Genomic DNA, 22,417 nt, shown 5'->3' with positions numbered 1-22,417 from the left:
CTGTTATTATTATGCATCAACTTTATTTGTTTCTCCATTACATGCAGCATAGACCAGGAATCTGAACCCCCATCTTACGCCATTATTGCCATCCGAACCCCTCTCGTTCTAAATTGCACGCTACTGCACTTCACCAGAAAAAGTACAACCGAAGGAAAATAATCTAAAATGGTCTAACCCTAAGGATGGGTTTTTCTTTTGGGATGGGTGTGGGGAGGGGGTCAATGATAAGTCTGTGAACGACAATTATCATATGAAATAAATTTTGTGAAAGGAGGACATTGGGTTCAATAAACCAGAACATTTAAGTGCGCAGACTTCAAGTAGTTACTTAGTTATTTTTGTTTGAATATATATAATATAATAAAAGGGGATGAAACTAATATCTTCAAATTATATTTAGGACAAGTAAGCAAAAGAAAATTACAATAAACATAAAATGATAATTTAGAAATGTTATGACATGCAATAATAATCAACTAAATCAGGGGTGAGATTTATTCGTTTCCGATGGGACAATAAATTGCTTGCTATTACACCTTAAAACGCGCCCCTTTTCATGAATTTAGCGTGACTTTGAGATTATACCGGAATTCCCCTTTAATTTTCAAGCCTATCTAATATAACAACTCTATTAAAATTATATTATATTGTCCTCTACTAGATCAGATAGAGCAGAAAAAAGCTGATGCTAACGAATCGATACAATCTAAATTCGTTTGTCGTTTTACACCGATACACGTGTGCTCATTCTCCTACGTGGCAGCTTATGGTGCTGTTTCTGCATACGTGTGACCATCCAGTTTAATGCACTCATGCAGAAGCAGCTGAAGTTCCACCGTCTCTTCACCCTTTTAAATTTAAAATGATCACCACTCAGCTTTTTCGATAAACAAAAAATAAGCCAAATTTCCTTCACATATGGCGGACTTACGTGATGAACATGGAAATCCAATTCAATTGACTGACCAATACGGTCATCCAGTGCAGCTTACTGATGAATATGGTAACCCTATGCACCTTACTGGAGTTGCAACCACTGCTGGATCTACTGTTCCAACTACTGTTCATCCCACCAGCACTGGTCCTCCATCAGTTGGTGAAAAATTGCCAGAAACGGCTAGCTATGCTGCTCCAACAGTTGGTGATGAGAAGTTGCCACACGGTACTACTGCTGGCACCGGTGCTACAACTGTTGGGGAGAAGTTGACACACACTACTGGAGTAGGTTCTGCTGGTTTAGCTGCCGGTGCTGCTGGATTAGGTGTTGGTGCGGGTACTACGAAAGCGGAGTCGGAGCAACAGCAACAAAAGGGGCTTTACCGCTCCAGCAGTTCAAGCTCTAGCTCGGTATGATGATGATCTTACATTTTTGGATATGCATCTCATACATGCCCTTGTCACCCTATTTTTTTTTTTTTTTGTTATTACTTTTTGGGATCTTTACACGTCTAGTCGAGCATATTTGCTGTTTTAGCCCATAGATTGATTCATTTATTATATACAGTCATATATACATGTTATACATGAATTATACATGCATCCGTGCATCTGCTTATACTTGCATTCACCTGCTAGCGACTATTTCGATTGATCCTTTCAACTCTGGGTTTGTTTTTTATTTTTTGTTCTTTTTCCTTTTACGCTTTCTGTATACCTAAAAAGTTCTCTCTCTCTCTCATACATTATGAATAAGAAGCTTTTTCTTCTTTTACACAAACTATTTGAAGTTGGATACATTATTTCAAATTTTTTAAAGAATGTGTACCTTGGAAACCCTTTACATACAAGGGATCGGAGTAACTGTTATTGCGTTATAACACTGTTAAATTACTGTGGTGCAGTCAGAAGATGACGGGCAAGGTGGGAGGAGGAAGAAGAAAGGGCTGAAAGAGAAGATAAAAGACAAATTAACAGGTGGGAAGCATAAGGATGAGGAACCACACCATCACGGTGCTGGCACCGGAGCTGGAGCTGGAACGACGACGACTACAAGTGCCATGTCGACGAGTACAGCTCCAGAGCATGAGAAGAAGAGTATGATGGAGAAGATCAAGGAGAAGTTACCTGGTCATCATAATCATCACTAGATCCAGTAGATAGCTATAGCTAGTTAAATGGAATGATGAAATAAGAACATATGTTTGTTGTATTTATGTCATGGGACTCTTTGATTGTATTGTGGTGGTAGCAAGTTGCTTGTGAACAGTATAACGTTGTAGCGTTTGCTTGGTTGGTCGTAGATCAGTGGTGTAATTGGTAAAATTGGAGTCTTAGTTTTCTTTTTCACGGTGAAGGATTTTAATGGTGTTCAATTGATCTTTCAGTGGTGTAATTAGTAAAATTGGAGTCTTTAGTCTTCTTTTTCATGGTGAAGGATTTTAATGGTGTTCAATTGATCTTAAACGTGAATGTTAATCGTTCCTTCGAGTCCGAAGTTAAAAGGGACGTCTTTTGAACTTAAAGAGTACCATTTTAATTTATGTTATAAAATGGGTAGTTTATTCATTTTTGAGCAAATTAAAATTAACGGTGTTTGTTAAATGTGTGGGTGAAAAAATTGTTAATATGGTTTGTCCAAAAATGGACAAACAAAAAATTTGTAATGTGAATTGCCTGGAGAGCTTCACTTTCTTTGGGCTTTGAGAATCCCTTCATAATTATCTTTTACATGTGTATGTAAATACAATGAATGGTTATAGGTTTCGAGGCTGTGAGCGTTCGAAGCTAAATTTTTTTAAGTTAGTTCAATTAAAAATATTTGTGTTAATTTTGTTCCTTGTGTTATTTTAGGAAAATGATGGATGTGATTAGTTTTGGTGGGTAAAATGTATGTTAATAAATGAAACGAATATCCATTTTGTCACGATTGAAGAGATTCACATTTGATGATGATATTGCGATTTTACAGAATACTATGAGAGGACATCACTAAAAGAATTTAAAGAAAAATTAAATCGAGCAGGAAAATTACAAAAGTTTTTATGTGTTATATTGATTTGCTGTTTGATTTGAAATTTTTGTTTAATGTTTATGCAGTATGTTTTTTTTTTTTTCTTTTAATAATTTTAGTAGTTTGAATCTGGCATGTAATATGTTTTTCAATTTAAATTTGATTTTATTAGTTGTTATTTATTTTTTATTACAAATTTTAATTTTTATAAATTATATTTTGTTATCTATACTTTTTAAATCCATAATTTAAAATTAGAGATGCAGATGTTTAACACTACAAAATATATAATTACATGAAATACAATTTGCCCATTTTTAGGCAAATCATATTAATAATTTTTTCACCGCAAACGTTTAACAAACACCGTTAGTTGTAGTTTGCCCAAAAATGGACAAACTATTTATTTTAACATAAATTAAAGTACTATCTGTTTTGACTCCAAAATCTAAAAAAGTGTCCCTTTTAGTTCCGGACTCCGTTCGTTTTAGGTTAGTACTATCTGTTTTGACTCCAAAATCTAAAAAAGTGTCCCTTTTAGTTCCGGACTCCGTTCGTTTCAGGTTAGCTGCACTTGGTTCTGCTCTTCCAATTTGGTCAGGACGAAAGCCTATTCCGACTTGAGAGACCATATGCCCCTAGGTAAACATTAAAAATGCATTAGAGAAAAATAATGCAGGCAGTACAAATTATTGCAATAGTTCATGGATTAAAAATTTAATTCAGTACAATGTTTGGTTGATCAATTCTTTTTTTTTTAAATCAAAATTTGGTCAATTTAAATTAATCTCCATCGATGAATAACTTAATAATACATCATAGAGTATTATTTTATATCTAGGAAATCATGGAATTATTTATACATGATTTTAATAATACATGAACAATAGAATTAAGTGACAACTATCCATCAATCCTTTTTATAAAATTTTCCTTTTAGTTGTATTTTAAATCTAATCTCTGCAAATTTGATCGCTATGGTACATTTAATTTGCCAGTCTTTTTTTGTTTTGAGTATGCGAATCATCAACTGCTTAAATTTTACTATTTTTTTTTTCAAATGTTGGTTGACAACTTCTAATGTGAGTAATATTTATGTTATTGTGTAATTGTTTAATTTACAGGTGGATTAATATACATACATATTCAGCATATTTTCACTTAGTGGGGTCTGAAGAAGGTAAAGCGTACGCAGATCATATCACTACTTCAGATGAAAGACATACCACTACTTCAAATGAAGATTTCAGGTGAAGTAGAGACGTTTTTAATAGAACCTCTGCTCAAGACATGTAACAGTATAACAAACATAAAAACATTAAAGTAAATAAATCAATACAATATGTAAGATAAACTAATACAACATTTAAAATAATACAGGAAATAATATAACCTCAAGACGCTACTATAGATAGTAAACTATCTAATCCGAAATTATAGACATGCATCATTTAAATATCACGAACACGAAACTCCACACAAACAAAGTATTCTTCCCTACTGTTACAGTCACACTCTTATCCCCTAATCCTTTATCCTAATCTGCATCCTCCACACCTTTCTATCAAGGGTCATGTTCTCCGTAAGCTGTAATTGCTCCATATCATGCCTAATCACCTCCCTCCAATATTTTCTCGACCTACTCCGACCCTGCCTAAATTCATCCATAACTAAACCCTCACATCTCCGTAGAGCATCTGAGGTCCTCCTCATCACATATCCGAACCAACGTAAACCTCACTTCTCGCATTTGATCCTCCACCGAAGCCACTCCCACCTTTTCCCTAATAATCTCATTCCTAACCCTATTTTTCCTGGTAAGGCCACACATCCATCACAACATTCTTATTTCTGCCACCTTCAATTTTTGGATGTGAGAATTCTTAACTGGCCAACGCTCCGCTCTATACAACATAACCGGTTGGACTGCCACTTTGTAGAACTTGCCTTTAAGCTTCGGAGTCACCTTTTATCACACAATACTTCTGAAGCGAGCCTCCATTTTAACCACCATGCACCAATACGATGTGTGACATTCTCGTCAATCTCCTCATTTTCCTGAATCATAAACTGTTGAAAAGTGGGAGAACATGTTTGTAATTTTGACGATTGACAAATAAAAACCTGGTTTATTATTTGTTGTCTTTTGTATGATGTATCATGTGAATCGGGTCCCAGAACAGGTGTGAAGCAGGTCCCAGAACAGGTGACGTGAATACACAAAAAAATCAAGTACAAATAAGGAATATTGGAGCCACAAAATAAAAAAGAAAATAAAGAAATAAGGGAAAGAAAGAAATAAAGAATGAAAGAAATAAAAAAAAAAATAAAGTCTAAAGAGGAGTCAAAGTTTTCTTGTATGATACAATCTCCTTATAAGGAAAGGAATCACCTAATTCCTTATGCGAAATCATGTTCCATTTGGAGAAAGAGTCCTAGTTCGTGATACTCTAGGGTATGACAAATATCCAGCATATATATGGCATGAATACCACTGAGAGCCGCACTCATTGCACATCCACGAAATATATCATTTTGAGAGCAATAGCCATCGAAGCAAAAACTGCAGGACTTCATCACAGCAAAACAAAAACCTGATTCACAGTTTCTGTTCGAGTTTGCATTACTGAATATTGAAGTTTGAAAAGTTTAAGGATAGAGTTAGTAATCTTTGTTGAGTTCATCAGTTGGAGTAAATTGATGAGTTTTGATTTTGTAATAGGATAGATTCTGAGTTGTAATCTTTCCTATTATTGAACATTGTGAGTGTGAGTAATAAGAAGTGGGTTTGACTTCTTATTTGTGGGGTGTTATAACAAGAAGCAGGTTTGACTTCTTGTTTGTGAGGCATTGTAACAAGAAGCGGGTTTGACTTCTTGGAGTGCTCATATAGTGAGTTGAACAGTTGCAGTAAACTGTTGAGTTGTGAGTTAAGAGTTAAGTTCTAGGATTGTAGATTTGTAATCTTGAACAAAACTCTTTGAAATTAGTGGAGATTGATGGTGAAATCCTACGCAGTGTAGGTCGTGATTTTTTACTCCCTTAAGCAAGGAGTTTTTCATGATAAATTTATGTTGCACTTTATTTTACTAGCTGATTACTGAAATTTTTGAGACCAGGTTCCTAATACGTGTGGTGGAATTAGTTAATTTTTAACAGTTTGTATCAGAGCAGCTCTTTTTAATTAAAGGCTAACACCTTAAAAAGGATCAGATGGCTGCCCCACTAACATCTTAGGAAGGTTCTTCGCAAGTTAGACCACCTCTGTTTAACGGACAATATTATGGGTGGAGGATGAATAGGATAATGGACTTCATTATTGGAGAGGATCATGATCTCTAGAACATTGTGTTGGATGGACCAACAATTCCAACCAAGCTTGGTGAAGATGGAAAGACATGGGTTCCTAAAGGGAGATTGAAATTTGATAATAATGATAAGATCAATGTTCAAAATAATGCAAAGGCCAAAAGAATCTTAATTTATAAAATTGACCCTGATGAGTAAAATAGGATATCCTCGTGTTCCACTGTAAAAGAAATTTGGGACATTTTACAAACAGCTCATGAAGGTACCAGTCAAGTGAAGAAGTCTAAGATTGATGTACTAAACAGAAAATATGAATTATTTAGGATGAAGGAAGGAGCGACTATTTAGGAGATTCATACCAGGTTCACATCAATCATTAATGAAATCTACTCTCTAGGTGAAGTTGTTCCCAATGGTAAGACTGTTCAAAAAATTGTGCAGTGTGTTGCCGGAGTCATAGGAATGTAAGGTTGAAGCTATCTCTGAGGCTCATAACTTAGACACATTAATCATGGATGAGCTTATCGGAAACTTGAAAATGTATGAGCTTAAGAAAAATAAAAAACGTGAAATTTTGGGGTCTCAAGGGAAAATAATTTGATTCTAAAAGCTACTAAAAAGGTAGATTTTGAACTTGAGAATTTGACCTCATGACTCGGAGATTTCAAAAGGTGTTGAGGAAGAGCCTGAATTCACAAAATAGGAACCAGGTTTTGAGAAATTATGAAAAGAAAAATCATGATCAAGTGTGTCACAAGTGTGGCAATCCTGAACACTTCATCAAATTTTGTCCTTTATGGAAAGTGAAGCACAAGAAAAATAACCAAGAAAAATATAAGGAACAAAAGAAGGACCTGGTTCTTCCATTGATGGAAAGATGACAAAACGTGAAGCTGGTGTTGTTGTTAAAAGGGTTCTTACTAAAATGGAAAACTCTTCTGATGAATTTGAAGATGAAGAGCCACAAAATCGATCATTACTGGCTATGGTAGAATCTGATGATGAGGACACTCTAGCACTTGTTGCAATTGATGATTCGAAAGGTGAACAACAGGAAGAAAATTTTAAGGAGGCCATACTTTCAGACATGAAAAGTTCAGACTCAGATGGTCATACTGAACAAGGAGAATCTGAGGTATGCTTTCTTGATCTTAAACCTGAACTCAAAAAATTTTCTAAGAGAAAACTTGAAAATTTGGCTTATGTTCTTATTGATGCCTATTATTCTGCTTCTTCTGACAAGAATCAGCTTATGAGCGATTATGCATCTTTAATAACGGACTATCAAAGTCTTGATGAAGAAATCGTTCCTTGAAAAACTCTTTAAAGGAATTTTCTTCTAAAAGAAAAAGTCAAGCAATCACTTTTCAACAATCTTTGAAAGATGACATTAAGAAATTGACTGCAAATCTTCAAGAGATTACTGAAAGAAATAGGTTGCTGCAGAAAAATCTTGCAAGGACTAAAGATGAGTTAGAATACAACAAAAAGTGGATCAGATCCTCAACACTGTTAACTCAAATTCAGGATAGTCAAATCACCACTAAACATGGGATTGGTTTTAAACCCGAAGAACACAAATCCTCATAAGGTAATCCTGCTGGATTAAAATTCTGTACTCATTGTGGAAAGAAAGGCCATCTTAGAAATCAATGTCAAGGTCAAATTCGAGAAAATCATAAAAATATTAATTTTATCAAAAAGGGACTTGGTTCTTGTCAGATGAATCGTTCTAATTTTATTAAAAAGAAGCAAAATCAAACAAAATAAATAAAAAATTAAAATCAAACAAAATCAATAAAAAAAAATCAAAGCAAAATCGATGAAGCAAATCTGAAGAATGAAGTTAATTTCACGAAGAAAATCTAAAAATCAAGCAAAATCAGTGAAGAAAAATTAAAAATCGAAGTAAAATCAATGAAAAAGATTAAAAAATAAAGCTAAATCTGTGAAGTATGATCGATTGTTGTTCATGGTGAAGATCATTTGGTGGTGGGGGAGGGGGAGGGGGAAGGAGATGACTGGGTGCAGGGGTGGGGAGGGGGTGCGGGGTCTTTTAAAAAGATAAAGAGGGAAAAAAGACTGGCGGGGTGGTGGTGATGGGGTGAGTGGGGTATTTGAAGAAAAGACTGGTGGGGTGGGGGGTAGCGGGCGGGTGGGATGTTTGCAGAAGAAGACTGGTGGGGTGAGTGGGGTAGGGTGTTTGAAGAAGAAGGCTGGTGAAGTGGGTAGGTTAGGGGGAGGGGATATTTTTTTATTTAAATTAATTATTTATAAATTATTTGGGTATTTTTTATTTAAATTAATTATTTATAATTTATTTGGATAAAATGACACATGTCCACATTTTATTCATCACTTTCCACCTTATTGGAGAGTGTAGCACATGCACATAATATTACTAGATTAGAGTACGTGCTTTGCACGAGTATCTCGCGTCAATCAATAAAATTATATATAAAAAAATTAAATTATTTCAAAAATACAAATTAGCATTAACATAAATGTTATATCTATTTAATAGATACGAATAATTATTATATAAAGAAAACAAATTGTATGAAATTAAATAGCAGGTGACATTAAAATAAATATAAAATTCATTTAAATGATAAATATAAATGTTACTACACAATGCAATAAATGCTACAACATATTTCTTCATAAACGAAATTCTTGATGTGCATATCTTTGTCACTTTGATTGCTCTATCATTATCAAAACATCTCACATAATATCTCTTCATATATAAATTTATTAGTGTAGGCATCTTTTCTAGCTTTGGTTGCACTATCATAATCAATCTCTTTTGTTGATATTGATATTGTACATAGTACTATAACTACTGTTTGAAAAATCATTCAAGAAAAACAAAAATAATTGACAAACTTAAAAAAATTATAATTCAATAATTATGTCTTCAGTATCAAGATAATTTTCAACACAATCTCACATGTGAAATCTGTGGAGGATAGAATGCATACCTTATCTATTATAATTTTAAAAAAATTATTATTATTATTATTTATTTCTATAGCAGCAACACTTAGCGTTTTTTTAATTAAAAAAAAAAACATCCACTAGCAGGGATCGAACCCGCACAGTAGGCTGAAGGAAACATCCAAGAAGAGCAAATAACACCACTGGGCTATCTAAGTGTCTTGCTTCATGTGGTTCAATATTAATATACGTACATAAATATACATTTTCTATCTTATATATATATAACGTAATTTTTTTACCGAGGGGGTTAGGGTGAACCCCATGGCAACCACATAGGTCCGCCCTTCGTTAATTTAATAACGTTTTAATAACGTTAATTTAATAACATTTTAATTACGTTAATTTGATAACGTTAATTTAATATACTACTACTATCCTTAATAACATTAATTTAATATCGTTTTATTAAAACTATAATTTTTTTTATTATTAATATAGTTTCATCTTTAATTTAATATTTAAATAAATAATATTTAGATATATTATATAACTTAAATTCGTCCTCTGCTTTATACTATATATATACATACCCGCTCGATTTTTTCGTATGAGGCTGACCCGCCTAATTAATAAATCTTCAATATTGCTCTTTTTCCGCAATGACAAAAGAAATTAGATGTCATTTTCATTTTTGAGCCAAAAATAATGAAAAAATAATAGTGAAGAGTCATTTAAAGGTCATATTTGTGCAGTTTTGAATAGTTAAAGGTTATATTTGTGCACTGTCAAAGTTTAAGGTTATATTTATGTATTATGCCCTTAGATTTTAAGCTGGACGCGCCCAGTTTTGCATGTTAAATACGCATTTTGCTACATAAGATTGGAGGTCATATTTGTGCAGTTTTAAATAGTTAAAGGTCATATTTGTGCACTATCAAAATTTAAGATCAAAATTATAATTTGATGTTAAATTTAGGATCATTTTTATATGTATTAACTCAGCATGGCTATAATGTCATAATCCAAAAATACCATGATGATCCAATTACTATTTACAAATTTAACAGTTGGGTCGCACTGTTTGCTGTGTGTTCGCAACACATCATCTTCTAAATACTTGCCCTTTTTCAATTCCCCTCTTTATTCTTTACACCGTCACTTCTCACTCTCTCAACTCCCACCAATCTCTCTGTCTCACTCGTGAACGCATCTTTTTCCCGCCTATTTATACCCTCACAAATGCAGACGCAAATGCAAATGCTCTCTCAATCTCACTTTCTCTCTCTAAATCCCCGCAACTCTTTACCTTTCTCCTCATCAAACTCCGGCGTCTGCCGGTATAATCGCCGGAAAATCCTCTCCGGTATCAAATCGTTTCCGATCTCCGGAGGTATCAAATTGTCCTCCTATAGGATGGCTTCGAATTGTGCGCTCCGTAATCAAGTACAAATCGATGATTTAGGAGTTGATGAGTCGGAGCTCGACGAATTTGCTACTGTTAGTAACAAAATTGCTGATGCTGCTGGTGAAGTTATTCGTAAATACTTTCGGAAAAGCTTCGATATTCTCGATAAGGAAGATTTGAGTAAGTTTTTCGTTCATTTTGACGCGAATAATAAATTGCTTGTCGATTTATATAATTTATAAATTTCGTGTTTTAAGGTCCGGTGACAATTGCTGATCAAGCGGCGGAGGAATCCATGGTGAAGATAATTCAAGAGAATTTCCCTTCCCATGCAATGTGAGTTAGTTAAGCTCTAATAAATTTACTACTTGTCGTTTCGGTTGTTCTGTGATATTTGATTTCTAATGCCTGCGTGTTCAATTTAGAATCAGCATTTTCAGTTTGGCCTCACTTTTGCTCTCACTAGTTTACTGCTTTTCACTATGATAATTCAATGATATTTGATTTCTAATGTGTGTGTGTCAAATTTAGAATGAGCATTTTCAGCTGGGCGGGCTACCCTGTTGATTTTAGTATGATAGTTAGCATATGATACTTGTGAGTTGTGGCCATAACCTCACTCTTTCCGTTGGAAAAATGGTCGCTATTATCTCATTTTGGTATGCATTTGCTGGAAACTTATTTGCAGTGTGCTATTTGTCTCTATTGAGAAACGAAAGGTCAAATGTCTAGAGAAACAGTACAGTTAATGATCTTAGTCGGAGAAACCACTTTGCAACAAATATCAACAACCAAAACCTTTGTATAATCTTCAACATTTGCCTTTAAACTTTGATAAGGCTGTTATAATAGAATACAAGTGAGGTCTCTGTAGGTTTTAAGTGGTAGAACTCACTCTATTTACTTGTATAATACCAATACAGAAGGTTAGAATTGAGAAAAGAGCACTCATTTTACGAGATGATAAGATCATCCTTGTAGTAGCCGAATACCATTAACACTTCTAAGTGGGTGTTTGGATTGGCTTATTTTTAGGTGCTTTTAGCTTATAAGCACTTTTTCAATTCTAGTGGTGTTTGGCAAAGTAAAAAAAATGCTTTAAAGCACTTATTTTTAAGTCAAAACAAGTGCTTATAAGCCAAAAGCCAAAAGTAGGGTAATACCAACTTATGGCTTTTGGCTTATAAGCTACTTATTAAAAGCCCATCCAAACAGGCCCTAACTTGACACAGACAAGTCAATGCAACTCTTATAGATCCACTTTTGTTCTTGATATTTTGCTATGTGGCATGGCCGGTGTGTTGAAGATATTGCATTTGTTTTGACTCTATTTCATGTATCACTCCATCTCTGTATGTTTGTCTGCTGAAATTTTGTATTTAAACTGCTTGGTGATAGTTATGGAGAGGAGAAGGGATGGAGGTGTCAAGAGGAAACTGCAGACTATGTTTGGGTTTTAGACCCGATAGATGGGACAAAGAGTTTCATTACCGGTACTTGCTTGTCTTTCCATAGCAAGTTTGTTCAACTTATAGTTCAAATATTCATTCATCGGGATACTTTTGACTTACAGGGAAACCTGTGTTTGGCACTCTTATTGCACTGTTGTACAAAGGTAAACCGGTATGAATCGCCAGCCAGTTGATTGTATTTGTATCAATATAAAGCCTAGCTTGCTACTAGATCAATGAAAGCTTGCATATTAGTCCTGCCAACTATCAATTTTTCTCCTAAACTTTGAGGCATTGGGACCACATTTGCTGGTGGGGAAGCCTAGTCAAGTCATTTTACTCTAAGGCAGGCGTCTGTTGGCATATTTTGATTTGTAACTGTAGCTAACAAAATTTTCTCTCAGTAGAAGACATTATCATGATTAACTAATAAAAAAGGAAAAGGAGATGGGTATCATGAATATATAACCAAAAAATAACAGAGAAAAAGGAAAACAGAGAACATCCATTTTGTTTGTTGGTGGACTAAATATAACTCCATTTTGAGAACGTGCTTAATCACCTCTTGTTTCATTTGTCTCACAATAGTGAAGTTCTAGATCGTTTTGATATATGCATAGTTCCTGTATGCATTAGCCATTTAGTTGTATTCTTGTGTATTAGCCATTTAGTATATTCTTGTGCAGTCATTCCTCATCCTGAATTTGGAATATTGATGTTTATTTAAGAAATTAGCAATATCATGTAGATGCTTTCGTATTTTATATCTTAGTAGTTGTCAATGCAATATTGTGTTTGGTGCTTTTTTGCCTTATTGATCACTCGTGTTAAGAATACTGTGTTCGGTTCTTGAACCGCCTTATTTAGCTTTCCCTTGGTGTAATGAGTGTTCCAGCTCATGATACCATATATAATGTCCTTACGTATGCTACGGTAGACTGTGGTTTCAAAAGTTGGTCTACATGATCTTCTCTTCATTTCTGCTTTTCTAGATTCTTGGTGTTATTGACCAGCCTGTACTGAGAGAGAGGTGGACTGGTTTAAGTGGGCGACGAACTTCCTTGAATGGGCAACAAATCTCCACACGCAATTGTTCAAGTCTTTCAAAAGCCTACCTGTATGTTTCTCCCTAGAACCCTTTCTCTACAAAAATACAACATTGTTACTCAGCTTCTTTTATTTTTGCTGAAAAAGTTAATGTTTGCAAATAAAGGTAGCACGAAGATAAGAATACTGCATTCTAATCTACTATCAGAAGCAGAAAAAGAACTACATATCTCCTATCTCTTCTAAAAAATTTAAATACTCATTCATGTTTTCCATAACACTCCTTTTACAAATCCCTCCCCCCCCAAAAAAAGAAAAAATCAAAAGACATCTATCTTTTATCGTGGATGCATGTTGTTTTGTCCCTTCAAAGAAAATTCTGTTTCTCTCCACCCATACTGTCCATAAGAGACACATAGGGGAATCGTTCTTATATTTACTGTTGACTCTTAGTCATTGTCTGATGTTGCCATGTCTCCACTAGACACTTACATTTGGTGGCATAACCCAATTAATACTATACCTTTTAAGGAATAGCACCCAGCAATGCCGTGCCACTTTGCAAGGAAAGAAAAGATGATTGACTGTTTCTCAATCTTCTTCACACATGTAGCATTTATTACTTAAAATAATGCCTCTCTTCTGTAGATTATCGTGTTAGACAAGCTTCTTTTGCTGTCCACCCACCCAAACATGCTATTTTGATAAGTGCTTTTGTTTTCCATGGCCAATCTGATTCATACATCCCTTATTTCTGTAGCATAGTGTAACAACTGTTTACAGTGAATATTCCATCATTGTTTGCAGTCCAAAACATTGAATCTTTCTTGTTGCCCTTGAATTTAACACTGTTCAGCATTTGTGTCACTTGAGCAACTTCATCTATTTCTCGATCATTGAGGCCCCTTCTAAAGATTAGCTGCCAACCATTATTTGAGTAGAAATCAGCTACCTTCCCATTCTTATTAGTGGAGCATCATTCAAGTACTTGTATTCTGTGTATCTGTTCATCAATTTATTAGGTATACCAGAAGTGTGTAGTATCTACTTTCTCATTTATATTCTTTCATGTTTAGGTACACTACCAGCCCACATTTGTTTGATGGGGACGCTGAAACTGCATTTTCTCGTGTTAGAAGCAAGGTATGTAACATTATGGCGAGAAAATCGTTGAATACAGATCTTGCTAATTTGCAATCAAGATAGGCAAAAACTGGGGAAGGGACAAGAAGGGCAACAAGAAGATCTGAATAGGAGGAAACCAAAAGGAAAAAGCGAATGGATATAAGTTGCATTTTCATACCTCCAATATGAATTCCTTTCTCTTTGTGTATTTCTGTTACAGGTGAAAGTTCCACTGTATGGATGTGATTGCTATGCTTATGCGCTATTGGCTTCTGGATTTGTGGATCTTGTAATAGAGTCTGGTCTTAAGGTCAGCCACTCTGCTCTCTGCTGTATCACGTAGATTAGTAAAGGATATGATTAATACTTACCAAATATGTATATTGAGCTTTTTCTCTTCTCATAGAGGACAACAAGCATATCCTCATTGGTTATGTATAATGTCAGTGGAGTGGTAACTGATTGGAATTTTGGTATATCAGTATATCCTACTGCCTGATAAACATAATGATGCAGGGTGAAAATTTTGTTGTTTTACTTCCCTCAACCAGTGACATTAAATTGCATTTTTAACTTTCATAACCTCTATGCTGATGTCAAAACAAACAATTTCAGCCGTACGACTTCCTATCTCTTGTACCAGTAATAGAAGGTGCCGGAGGGATTATAACTGACTGGAAAGGACAACAATTTAATTGGAACGCTTCTGCTGGTTCACCAGCTACAAGTAATTCTTAGCTCTGTTTTCATTTTATATTCTCATTTCATATACAGAAGCAATCTTGGATTTCTTAAAATATGCCTCCAAGTCGACATGTGAAATATATCGTAGCTTCACTTTGCAGGTTTCAATGTAGTGGCAGCAGGTGATAAACAAGTTCACCAACAAGCTTTGGATGCGTTGCAGTGGCACTAGAGAGCTATATTTCGTTGTATTGATTCAATTCCCTTCGACACGAATATCATAGTTACTGATTACTTGCAACCGAGTCTACATTAATTTAAATTGTAAAGTGAATTGTGGTGATCCTCTGTCGTAACTTCGTGAGAAATTGTCTTTTAGTTACAAGATTGATTTGACTTGAAGAAATTGGCAGAGAACATGCAAGTACAAGAAAACATTATAACAAAAAGTTGATGTAATGGCTAAAAAGAATACTGGGTTTTGGCATGTTGTCTGTCCTAAAGTTTGTCAAGGGTCGACTGAATACTGGGTTTTGACTGTATCGCCTAATGCCACAAATAAGCGTTCACCATTTAAGCATTGTTTTTCTTTTCGGGCATAACGCCAATCAGAATTCATTACATAGAAACGCAAATGCAGCAAATAAACGTCCACCGTCTGTATTCTATTCTACCATCCTTAAAACAGACTTCACGAGAAAATAAATGCAGTTGCTTTCAGGGAGAGTGTTTGCTGCTTTACATAATTTAAAATACAGAGTAAACAAACTCAAATGGTACAGCAAACTGAAGGCCGCATCCGGCATTATCATGGCATTGAATTTGGTCCATGGCCCTGCGCTAGTGCTTATTCCTTGCCAAAATCAGCACTGTAGTGGGCACTTGATTCAAGTTTCTTTGCTTCATTCAATTTCCTTACCGCCTGCAAGAATAGTTGTCACAGAAAGATGAGAAATAGGAAAAATATTAAAGAACATAATAATTCTTAGCAAAAGCAACAAGGTGTGTCTTTCTGGAACAAAATTCCAACATGAAAATAGAAAAGAAAAAAAATAATTTAAAAACGCGAATAACCCGAAGTAGAAACAAGAAGGTATGTCCCCTTCAAATGCAAAGGTGAAATCTTAGACAGTGAACCTACATTCCTAAATGATAGAATTTTAGGAAAACCGGACACCACGGTTATCAAAAAAAGAAAAGAAAAAAAAACTACATTCCTTAATGATAGAATTTTAAGAGTGCTTTCGTTGCAACAGCTACCCGTCAGTCCAAATATGTTGGGAGCGGCTATATGAATCCTCATTTCATTAGTTAAGCTCATATCATACCATCATAAATAAAGTAAAAGTAAAAGTATATTGAGAACATATATAAATAATAATAATAAAATTAATAAGAGAAGTCCCACAGTAATCAAGAACCTATCGTCCACTAGTAGCTATCACCTACATGGATCTTTTTCGTCCATTGTCTATGAGTCACTAAATCTAAAACCAGAGAAATCACATAATAGGGAGAACCAGAAAAACAGTCTGGTGAGTGAAATTTAAAATTAACTCCTTACCAACAAAAATTTAGGAAAAGAAGACAAATACCTTCATGAAATCCTCATGGATGACATAATCACGCTCTGCACGAATTGCAAACATACCAGCTTCAGTGCAAACATTCCGCATATCAGCCCCATTAAAACCCTGAGGATAAAATAAGTCATCAGAACATTGATGCAATAGAAGCAGTATAATAGTTTCTTGTTAGCATCTTTAGCAAACCTCAGCAAGCTTAATAGCAGCCTCATAATCAATTTCACCATGTTTGGCGATCCCAGCAGCATGGATCTTGAGGATTTCCATTCTTGATTGTTCATTAGGCAAGGGTATTTCTATCTTTCTGTCTAACCGACCAGGACGAAGAAGAGCTGGGTCCAAAACATCAGGTCTATTTGTTGCCATAATCATTTTTACCTGAAAATAGAATAAAGATTAAATAGGGCCAGGCGAAGAAACAATATCTCTCTCCTGGTTTCATGCATTCTACACTTCTTTATGAGTTAAAAATACTAAGTAATTTTATGCTTGAGATCACAAAATTTCAATAGTTGAAAAAAAAGATAATCTGAGCCCTGATGTTCCCCCCTCCCCCCACCCCCACCCCCAATCCCAACCCAAGTAGGAAAATCTAAGCATAGATCATTTAAATGGTGCATCTTATGCACAGATTCCAACCGTGTACTATGATAAATGACTAATCTTTCCTGCCTTAATCAGCAAACCCAATTAAACTTGAAAGATTTTTTTTGGTAAGGCAGGTAAACCAAACTTGGAGAGTTCAAAGAGAGACTATGAAAGGATGCACGCCTTAAATCATGGACTATAGAACAAATCCCAACACATTTTGTTGGAAATATACGTTTAAGATCAATACACACCTTTCCAAGCTGGTCAAATCCATCCAACTGATTGAGCAACTCCATGAGCGTTCTTTGGATTTCACGGTCTGCACTGGTTCCCTCGCTGAAACGGCGTCCACCAATTGCATCTATCTCATCCATGAAAATGATGCAGGGCTACAAATAAGGATAACAGAGTGTTAACATGATAAGGCACCTCCGGAATCATTCAACAAGTCTAACACTCCCACTATGCAACGAATCCGATTGAAGTCTTACTTGGTGATCACGAGCATAATTAAACATTTCCCGAATTAATCTTGCACTCTCGCCAATGTACTTATCAATAATGGCACTTGATACAACCTGCAGCAATCACCAATTATAAATGCCCATTATGAAATGCTATTAGACTGGAGATATAACCAAACTCTAGTACGCACACCTTTAAGAAATTGGCATCTATGTTGCTAGCGATTGCCCTGGCTAACAATGTCTTGCCCGTTCCAGGAGGTCCATAGAGAAGAACACCCTGAGATAGAATCCTCGGTTACCTCAGAAGTGATATTACAAGCAAAAGCATTTCTGTCCATGCTGACAAATGTATAAGAATGCAGAGAAACTATATTGAATAATTTACCTTTGGAGGCTTAATCCCAACCCGGAGGAAAAGCTCGGGGTTCATTAGAGGTAACTCTATGGATTCTCTCAGCTCCCTGATCTGATCTGACAGTCCACCCACAGCAGAGTAACTGATGTTGCCAGGATCTTCATGAAGCATGTTGTATACAACAGGATCAACCTGCCATTAATTCTCATGATAAGGAAATTGGGGATGAACATATGTAATAATTCTAATTTAGGCCCAGACATTTAACACTTGCAACCAGAACAGTGATTACTAACTTCACGGGGAAGTGCGCGCATGATTGTAAGTGTTGTCATGTCGAGAACCACTCTTGTGCCTGAAGTTAGTTTTTCCTTGTCCACTTTACTGCGACAGCCAACCACATACCTCGGACCGCTGCTAGCTTTTACTATCACTGAAAAGGTAATGAAAGGTCTAAATAACTTTTTTCATGTAAAAGAAAAAAATAAATAAACACTTAGTGATCAATAATGCATTTCTAAGAGTAAAAAAGTAGATGAATATTAGTCAGGATAAAGGGTACTTACAACGCTCATTATCTAGAGGTCGGAGCACTTCTCCTATGATTTGTCCAACACTCTGAAGTGACTTCAAATCATCTTCTGTTTTAGCATATTCCTTTTTGGTAGCCCGCAGGTTCTCTCTCACTGAGGAGAAAAACTTTACAATCAATGGAATAAATATAATGATAGAAGATTAAAAATAATATGAATATTATGAAGTTTTGCATGACCAGGAATTTAAGTTGCTTATTAGATTATAGGAACACAACATAATAGAAGGAAGAATACCAATGAACAATCATGAAGTACTACAGAATGTATCACCAGCCTCATGATCAATAATAACAAAACAGCTGATCTATGTCTTACTCTCTCAATCTCTGATGTATCACAAATGAGGTTACACAAGCACCAGGAAAGTAAGGATGGAGTCACATAATATGTTGGGCAACCATGTGCATAAGCTCCCATTTCCAGGAAAAAGCTTTGGTTTATGATAGTTCTATATAAGGGATCTGTTTCAGAAGAGCTACGCCATCCTTTCTGAACAAAAGGATAGATGATACTATTGAGATTAAAAGTAAGTCAAAGCATGCTTAAATAGATCATCAGGCTATATTTCGTTGAATTATGAAGTTTGACAACCCAACCAATTGCACTTGTACTTTGTAAAGCAGATAGGCATAATAGTGAAGGAACAAAATCTAACAAATGGAAACACCAAAAGATCCTGCTGATCATCAGAAAAGGAATCTATTGTCCAACAATCAAGAATTACAGACAACTAAGAAAAGATATGAAGCAATAACATCTGTTAAATTCAATATTTATGGAATATTCTTACAGTAGGCCCCCATGTTTTATACCCCAAACCTTGAAGATCCACACAAACATTTAATTTCCACATATATACACACACACAAAAAAAAAAAAAAAAAAAAATGTATAAGAACATAGAAAACACATACAGAAAAAAGGTCGAAAAAAATAAAGCCAAGATACTATGATACATGAAGGACTTGAGGGATTCACTCAGAAACGATTTAGAATTTCAGAGGTGAAATTTGTTACTTTCTTTTTTAAAAAAAAAAAAAGTGAGAACTTCAGAGGTGAGAATTTGTAAAAAGGAAGTGACTTTTATATGTAGCTTAATGGACTTGTTCACGTGCATTGGCTTGTCTTATTTGGTTTTTTACCATTTTTTATCATTAAAAGTTCTTTCTAAAGTTAAATACCAACTCAATTACCGCTAATGCAGCTTGATGGTTCCTCACAGCCAACCTCAAACTATTATTTGAAGTATATTTTGGTCTTTTAAAGCATTTCTAATTATTATAAATACTTGTAATCATCCCAGTGGTTAGGATCTTAGTTTTAGTTTTAGAGAAGTTGAATTATGAGAAGCTTAGCCTAAATTTAAAGCTTCCAAGCATAGGGATTGGTCATATGATCTTGAGAAGCTCATATATTCTTCTTTATGTTTCTTTCTTTCTCTGGATCAAATCTTGGTTGGCATACTAATTAGTAGTTCTTTCATATTGTTTCGGAATTGAGTTCTTCCATATTGTTTCGGAATTGACTGATTATATTATCTATGTATTCTTTCTCTAGTTTTATTGCAATTTCATTGGGTTTGAATGATTGTTAGTGACGACATCAATTCAAGTTAGGTTAATACTTGAGTTTGTGTTGTTCTATTCCAACTAATTCAAGTTCACCCTATCTTTTTATTCTGTCAGTTACTCGGTTTTCTTCCGCACATTTTTTCTTGCTTCCACTAATCCGCGCCATTGAAGGGGGGCCTTGGAGTAACTGGTAAAGTAACTGTCATGTGACCAGGAGGTCGCGAGTTCAAGCCTTGAAAACAGCCTCTAGCAGAAATGCAAGATAAGGCTGCGTACAATACACACTTGTGGTGAGGCCCTTCCCTACATCCTGCGCATAGCGGGAGCTTTAGTGTACCAGCTTCCCTAACCCTTAATTTGTGCCATCACAAGTGCAACACATAACAACAATAGATCATTATACCAAAAAATGACACTCAAATGCTTCCCATAATCCGGTGTGCCAAGTCACCTTTGGAAATCCTTTTCAAAATGATTTTTGACTCTTTAAAACTAGTTTGCGAACAGAAATTCCGACTAAAGAATTCTGTTGACCGAGGGGAAGGTGTTGTAATCTTCATCTTCGTTAATGCTTAATTTAAACATAAACCAATCACAGTTTAAAGCACATTGGCCCATAACCATGGCAATACAAAATAAATCTCATACATGTTGTGCAAGGCAGGTTCAAATATAAGCTAAGACTCTTTTTTCAATTAAAAATCCTTAATTTAATCCCATAAACAGTCCCTGCATTATATTACTAGCACTAAACATCTCGTTTCAGTTATCTATATGTTTCCTCTTTTGCAACAGAACATAACATATCTAATCTTATCTACAATAAAAGGAAAACAAAAGAACAAAAGTTCTAAGCAATGGAACTGAATTTTTCCACGAATTTACTAAATTTAGGAGTAAATAATAGTAACTAATGATATTAAACCTACAAGAAAAAAAAACTTCAGCAACCAAAAACAATGGCAGAATAAGACCACGAATTGGAACTGAATTTTCCATGAATTCTAAGCATTGGAACTGAACTTTTCCACGAATTACTTTATTTAAGAGAAAATAATGGTAATTGATGATATTAAATCACAAGAAACACTTCAGCAGCTGAAATCAATGACAGTATAATAGCATGAACTGAACTATTCCACGAACCCTAAGCATCAGAACTGAATTTTCCACGAATATACTACATTTAGGAGTAAATAATAGTGATTGGTGATATTAAACCTACCAAAAATAATTCAGCAACCAAAATCAATGTCAGAATAGGAGCAGGAATCAGAACTGAATTTTTCCACGAATCTAAAGCATCGATACTGAATTTCTCCACGAATTTACTATATTTAGGAGTAATAACAGCATTGATGATATTAAACTGTGTAAACCTAAGCATCAGAACTGAATTTTTCCACGAATTTACTACATTTACGAGTAAATAATAGCAATTGAGATATAAAACTGTGGAAACCTAAGCATTATAACTTAATTTTCCCACAAATTTACTACATTTAGGACTAAAAACAGCAATCGATGATATTAAACTGCGGAAACCTAAGCATCGGACCTGAATTTTTCCACGAATTTACTACATTTAGGGGTACATAATAGTAGTAATTGACGGTATAAAACCTACAAAAAAAACACTTCGTATACCGAAATCAATATCAGAATAATAGCACTAGGGTTTAAGATTTCTGAGAAGGGCACCTGTCCGAACACGAGCATCAAGTTCCTTATGCTGAAGGAGCTTTTTCCGATAATCGGCGAGTGCTGTATGGCGGCGGACGGCGTCTTCTTCGGTCGCCATAACGTTTTAGCTCAAAGATCTGAACTGATTTTTGATATTCGAGGAGTGAGTTCTCGACTTGAGGAGAAAGAAAAGTATAGATCCTTGTTGCGTAAATACAATTTTGCTTGCCCTTTTTGTAAATATATGAAGTTTTTATTTATATACTATTTGTATGGAAGATAATACGGAGCAGATTCTGGTTGGGCCCTGGGATTTCGCGACTTTATTCAAGCCCAGTGCAGAGCCCAATAATAAAGTGGGAAAGAAGGAAGTCATTTGCAGTTATGTCCATATTTTGTATTGGTCTTTAATTTTTAACCTCAATGGACAAGTTCTATGCAATTTAAAGGGTAATCAAACGTCAGCTCATTTAAAGGGTAAACTATGCAATTAAATAAATAACAATATATAAGAGAATGTACCGAAAATATTTTTTTGAAAAAGGTTCTCCTGTTTATAGATTTTAATAAAGTTGTTTTCAATCACCCCCACTCCTTTTCCTCCACCATTTTTCTGTTGTTTCGTTCGATTTGCAAAATTAAATCCTCTTT

General features: G+C 34.9%; 3 protein-coding genes across 3 annotated transcripts; 2 read left to right on the top strand and 1 right to left on the bottom strand.

The window, feature by feature from the left end:
• The first annotated feature begins 873 nt into the window (after positions 1 to 873).
• On the top strand, positions 874 to 2,395 carry LOC107840434 (late embryogenesis abundant protein). The gene is made up of 2 exons (XM_016684294.2): positions 874 to 1,350; positions 1,845 to 2,395. Exons 1-2 carry the CDS (start codon positions 922 to 924, stop codon positions 2,088 to 2,090), a joined length of 675 nt encoding a protein of 224 aa, XP_016539780.1. The 5' UTR covers positions 874 to 921; the 3' UTR covers positions 2,091 to 2,395.
• A 7,848-nt stretch (positions 2,396 to 10,243) lies between these two features.
• LOC107840437 (bifunctional phosphatase IMPL2, chloroplastic) lies at positions 10,244 to 15,404 on the top strand. The gene is made up of 9 exons (XM_016684296.2): positions 10,244 to 10,790; positions 10,868 to 10,946; positions 12,009 to 12,103; positions 12,184 to 12,233; positions 13,054 to 13,178; positions 14,185 to 14,251; positions 14,454 to 14,543; positions 14,849 to 14,960; positions 15,079 to 15,404. Exons 1-9 carry the CDS (start codon positions 10,445 to 10,447, stop codon positions 15,147 to 15,149), a joined length of 1,035 nt encoding a protein of 344 aa, XP_016539782.1. The 5' UTR covers positions 10,244 to 10,444; the 3' UTR covers positions 15,150 to 15,404.
• Positions 15,405 to 15,482: 78 nt separating this feature from the next.
• LOC107840436 (26S proteasome regulatory subunit S10B homolog B) lies at positions 15,483 to 22,004 on the bottom strand. Its single transcript, XM_016684295.2, has 10 exons — positions 21,785 to 22,004; positions 18,483 to 18,602; positions 18,213 to 18,349; positions 17,947 to 18,108; positions 17,752 to 17,838; positions 17,586 to 17,672; positions 17,346 to 17,483; positions 16,690 to 16,881; positions 16,513 to 16,611; positions 15,483 to 15,839 (listed from the first exon to the last, which is right to left on the bottom strand). The coding sequence occupies exons 1-10, from the start codon at positions 21,882 to 21,884 to the stop codon at positions 15,765 to 15,767; spliced, it is 1,197 nt and encodes a 398-aa protein (XP_016539781.1). The 5' UTR covers positions 21,885 to 22,004; the 3' UTR covers positions 15,483 to 15,764.
• Between the last annotated feature and the right edge of the window lie 413 nt (positions 22,005 to 22,417).

This window comes from Capsicum annuum, chromosome 8 (genome assembly GCF_002878395.1).
Source record: "Capsicum annuum cultivar UCD-10X-F1 chromosome 8, UCD10Xv1.1, whole genome shotgun sequence".
NCBI lineage: Eukaryota > Viridiplantae > Streptophyta > Magnoliopsida > Solanales > Solanaceae > Capsicum > Capsicum annuum.
The sequence above is the reverse complement of the archived record's forward strand: the minus strand, read 5'-3'. Positions and strand labels throughout refer to the sequence as shown.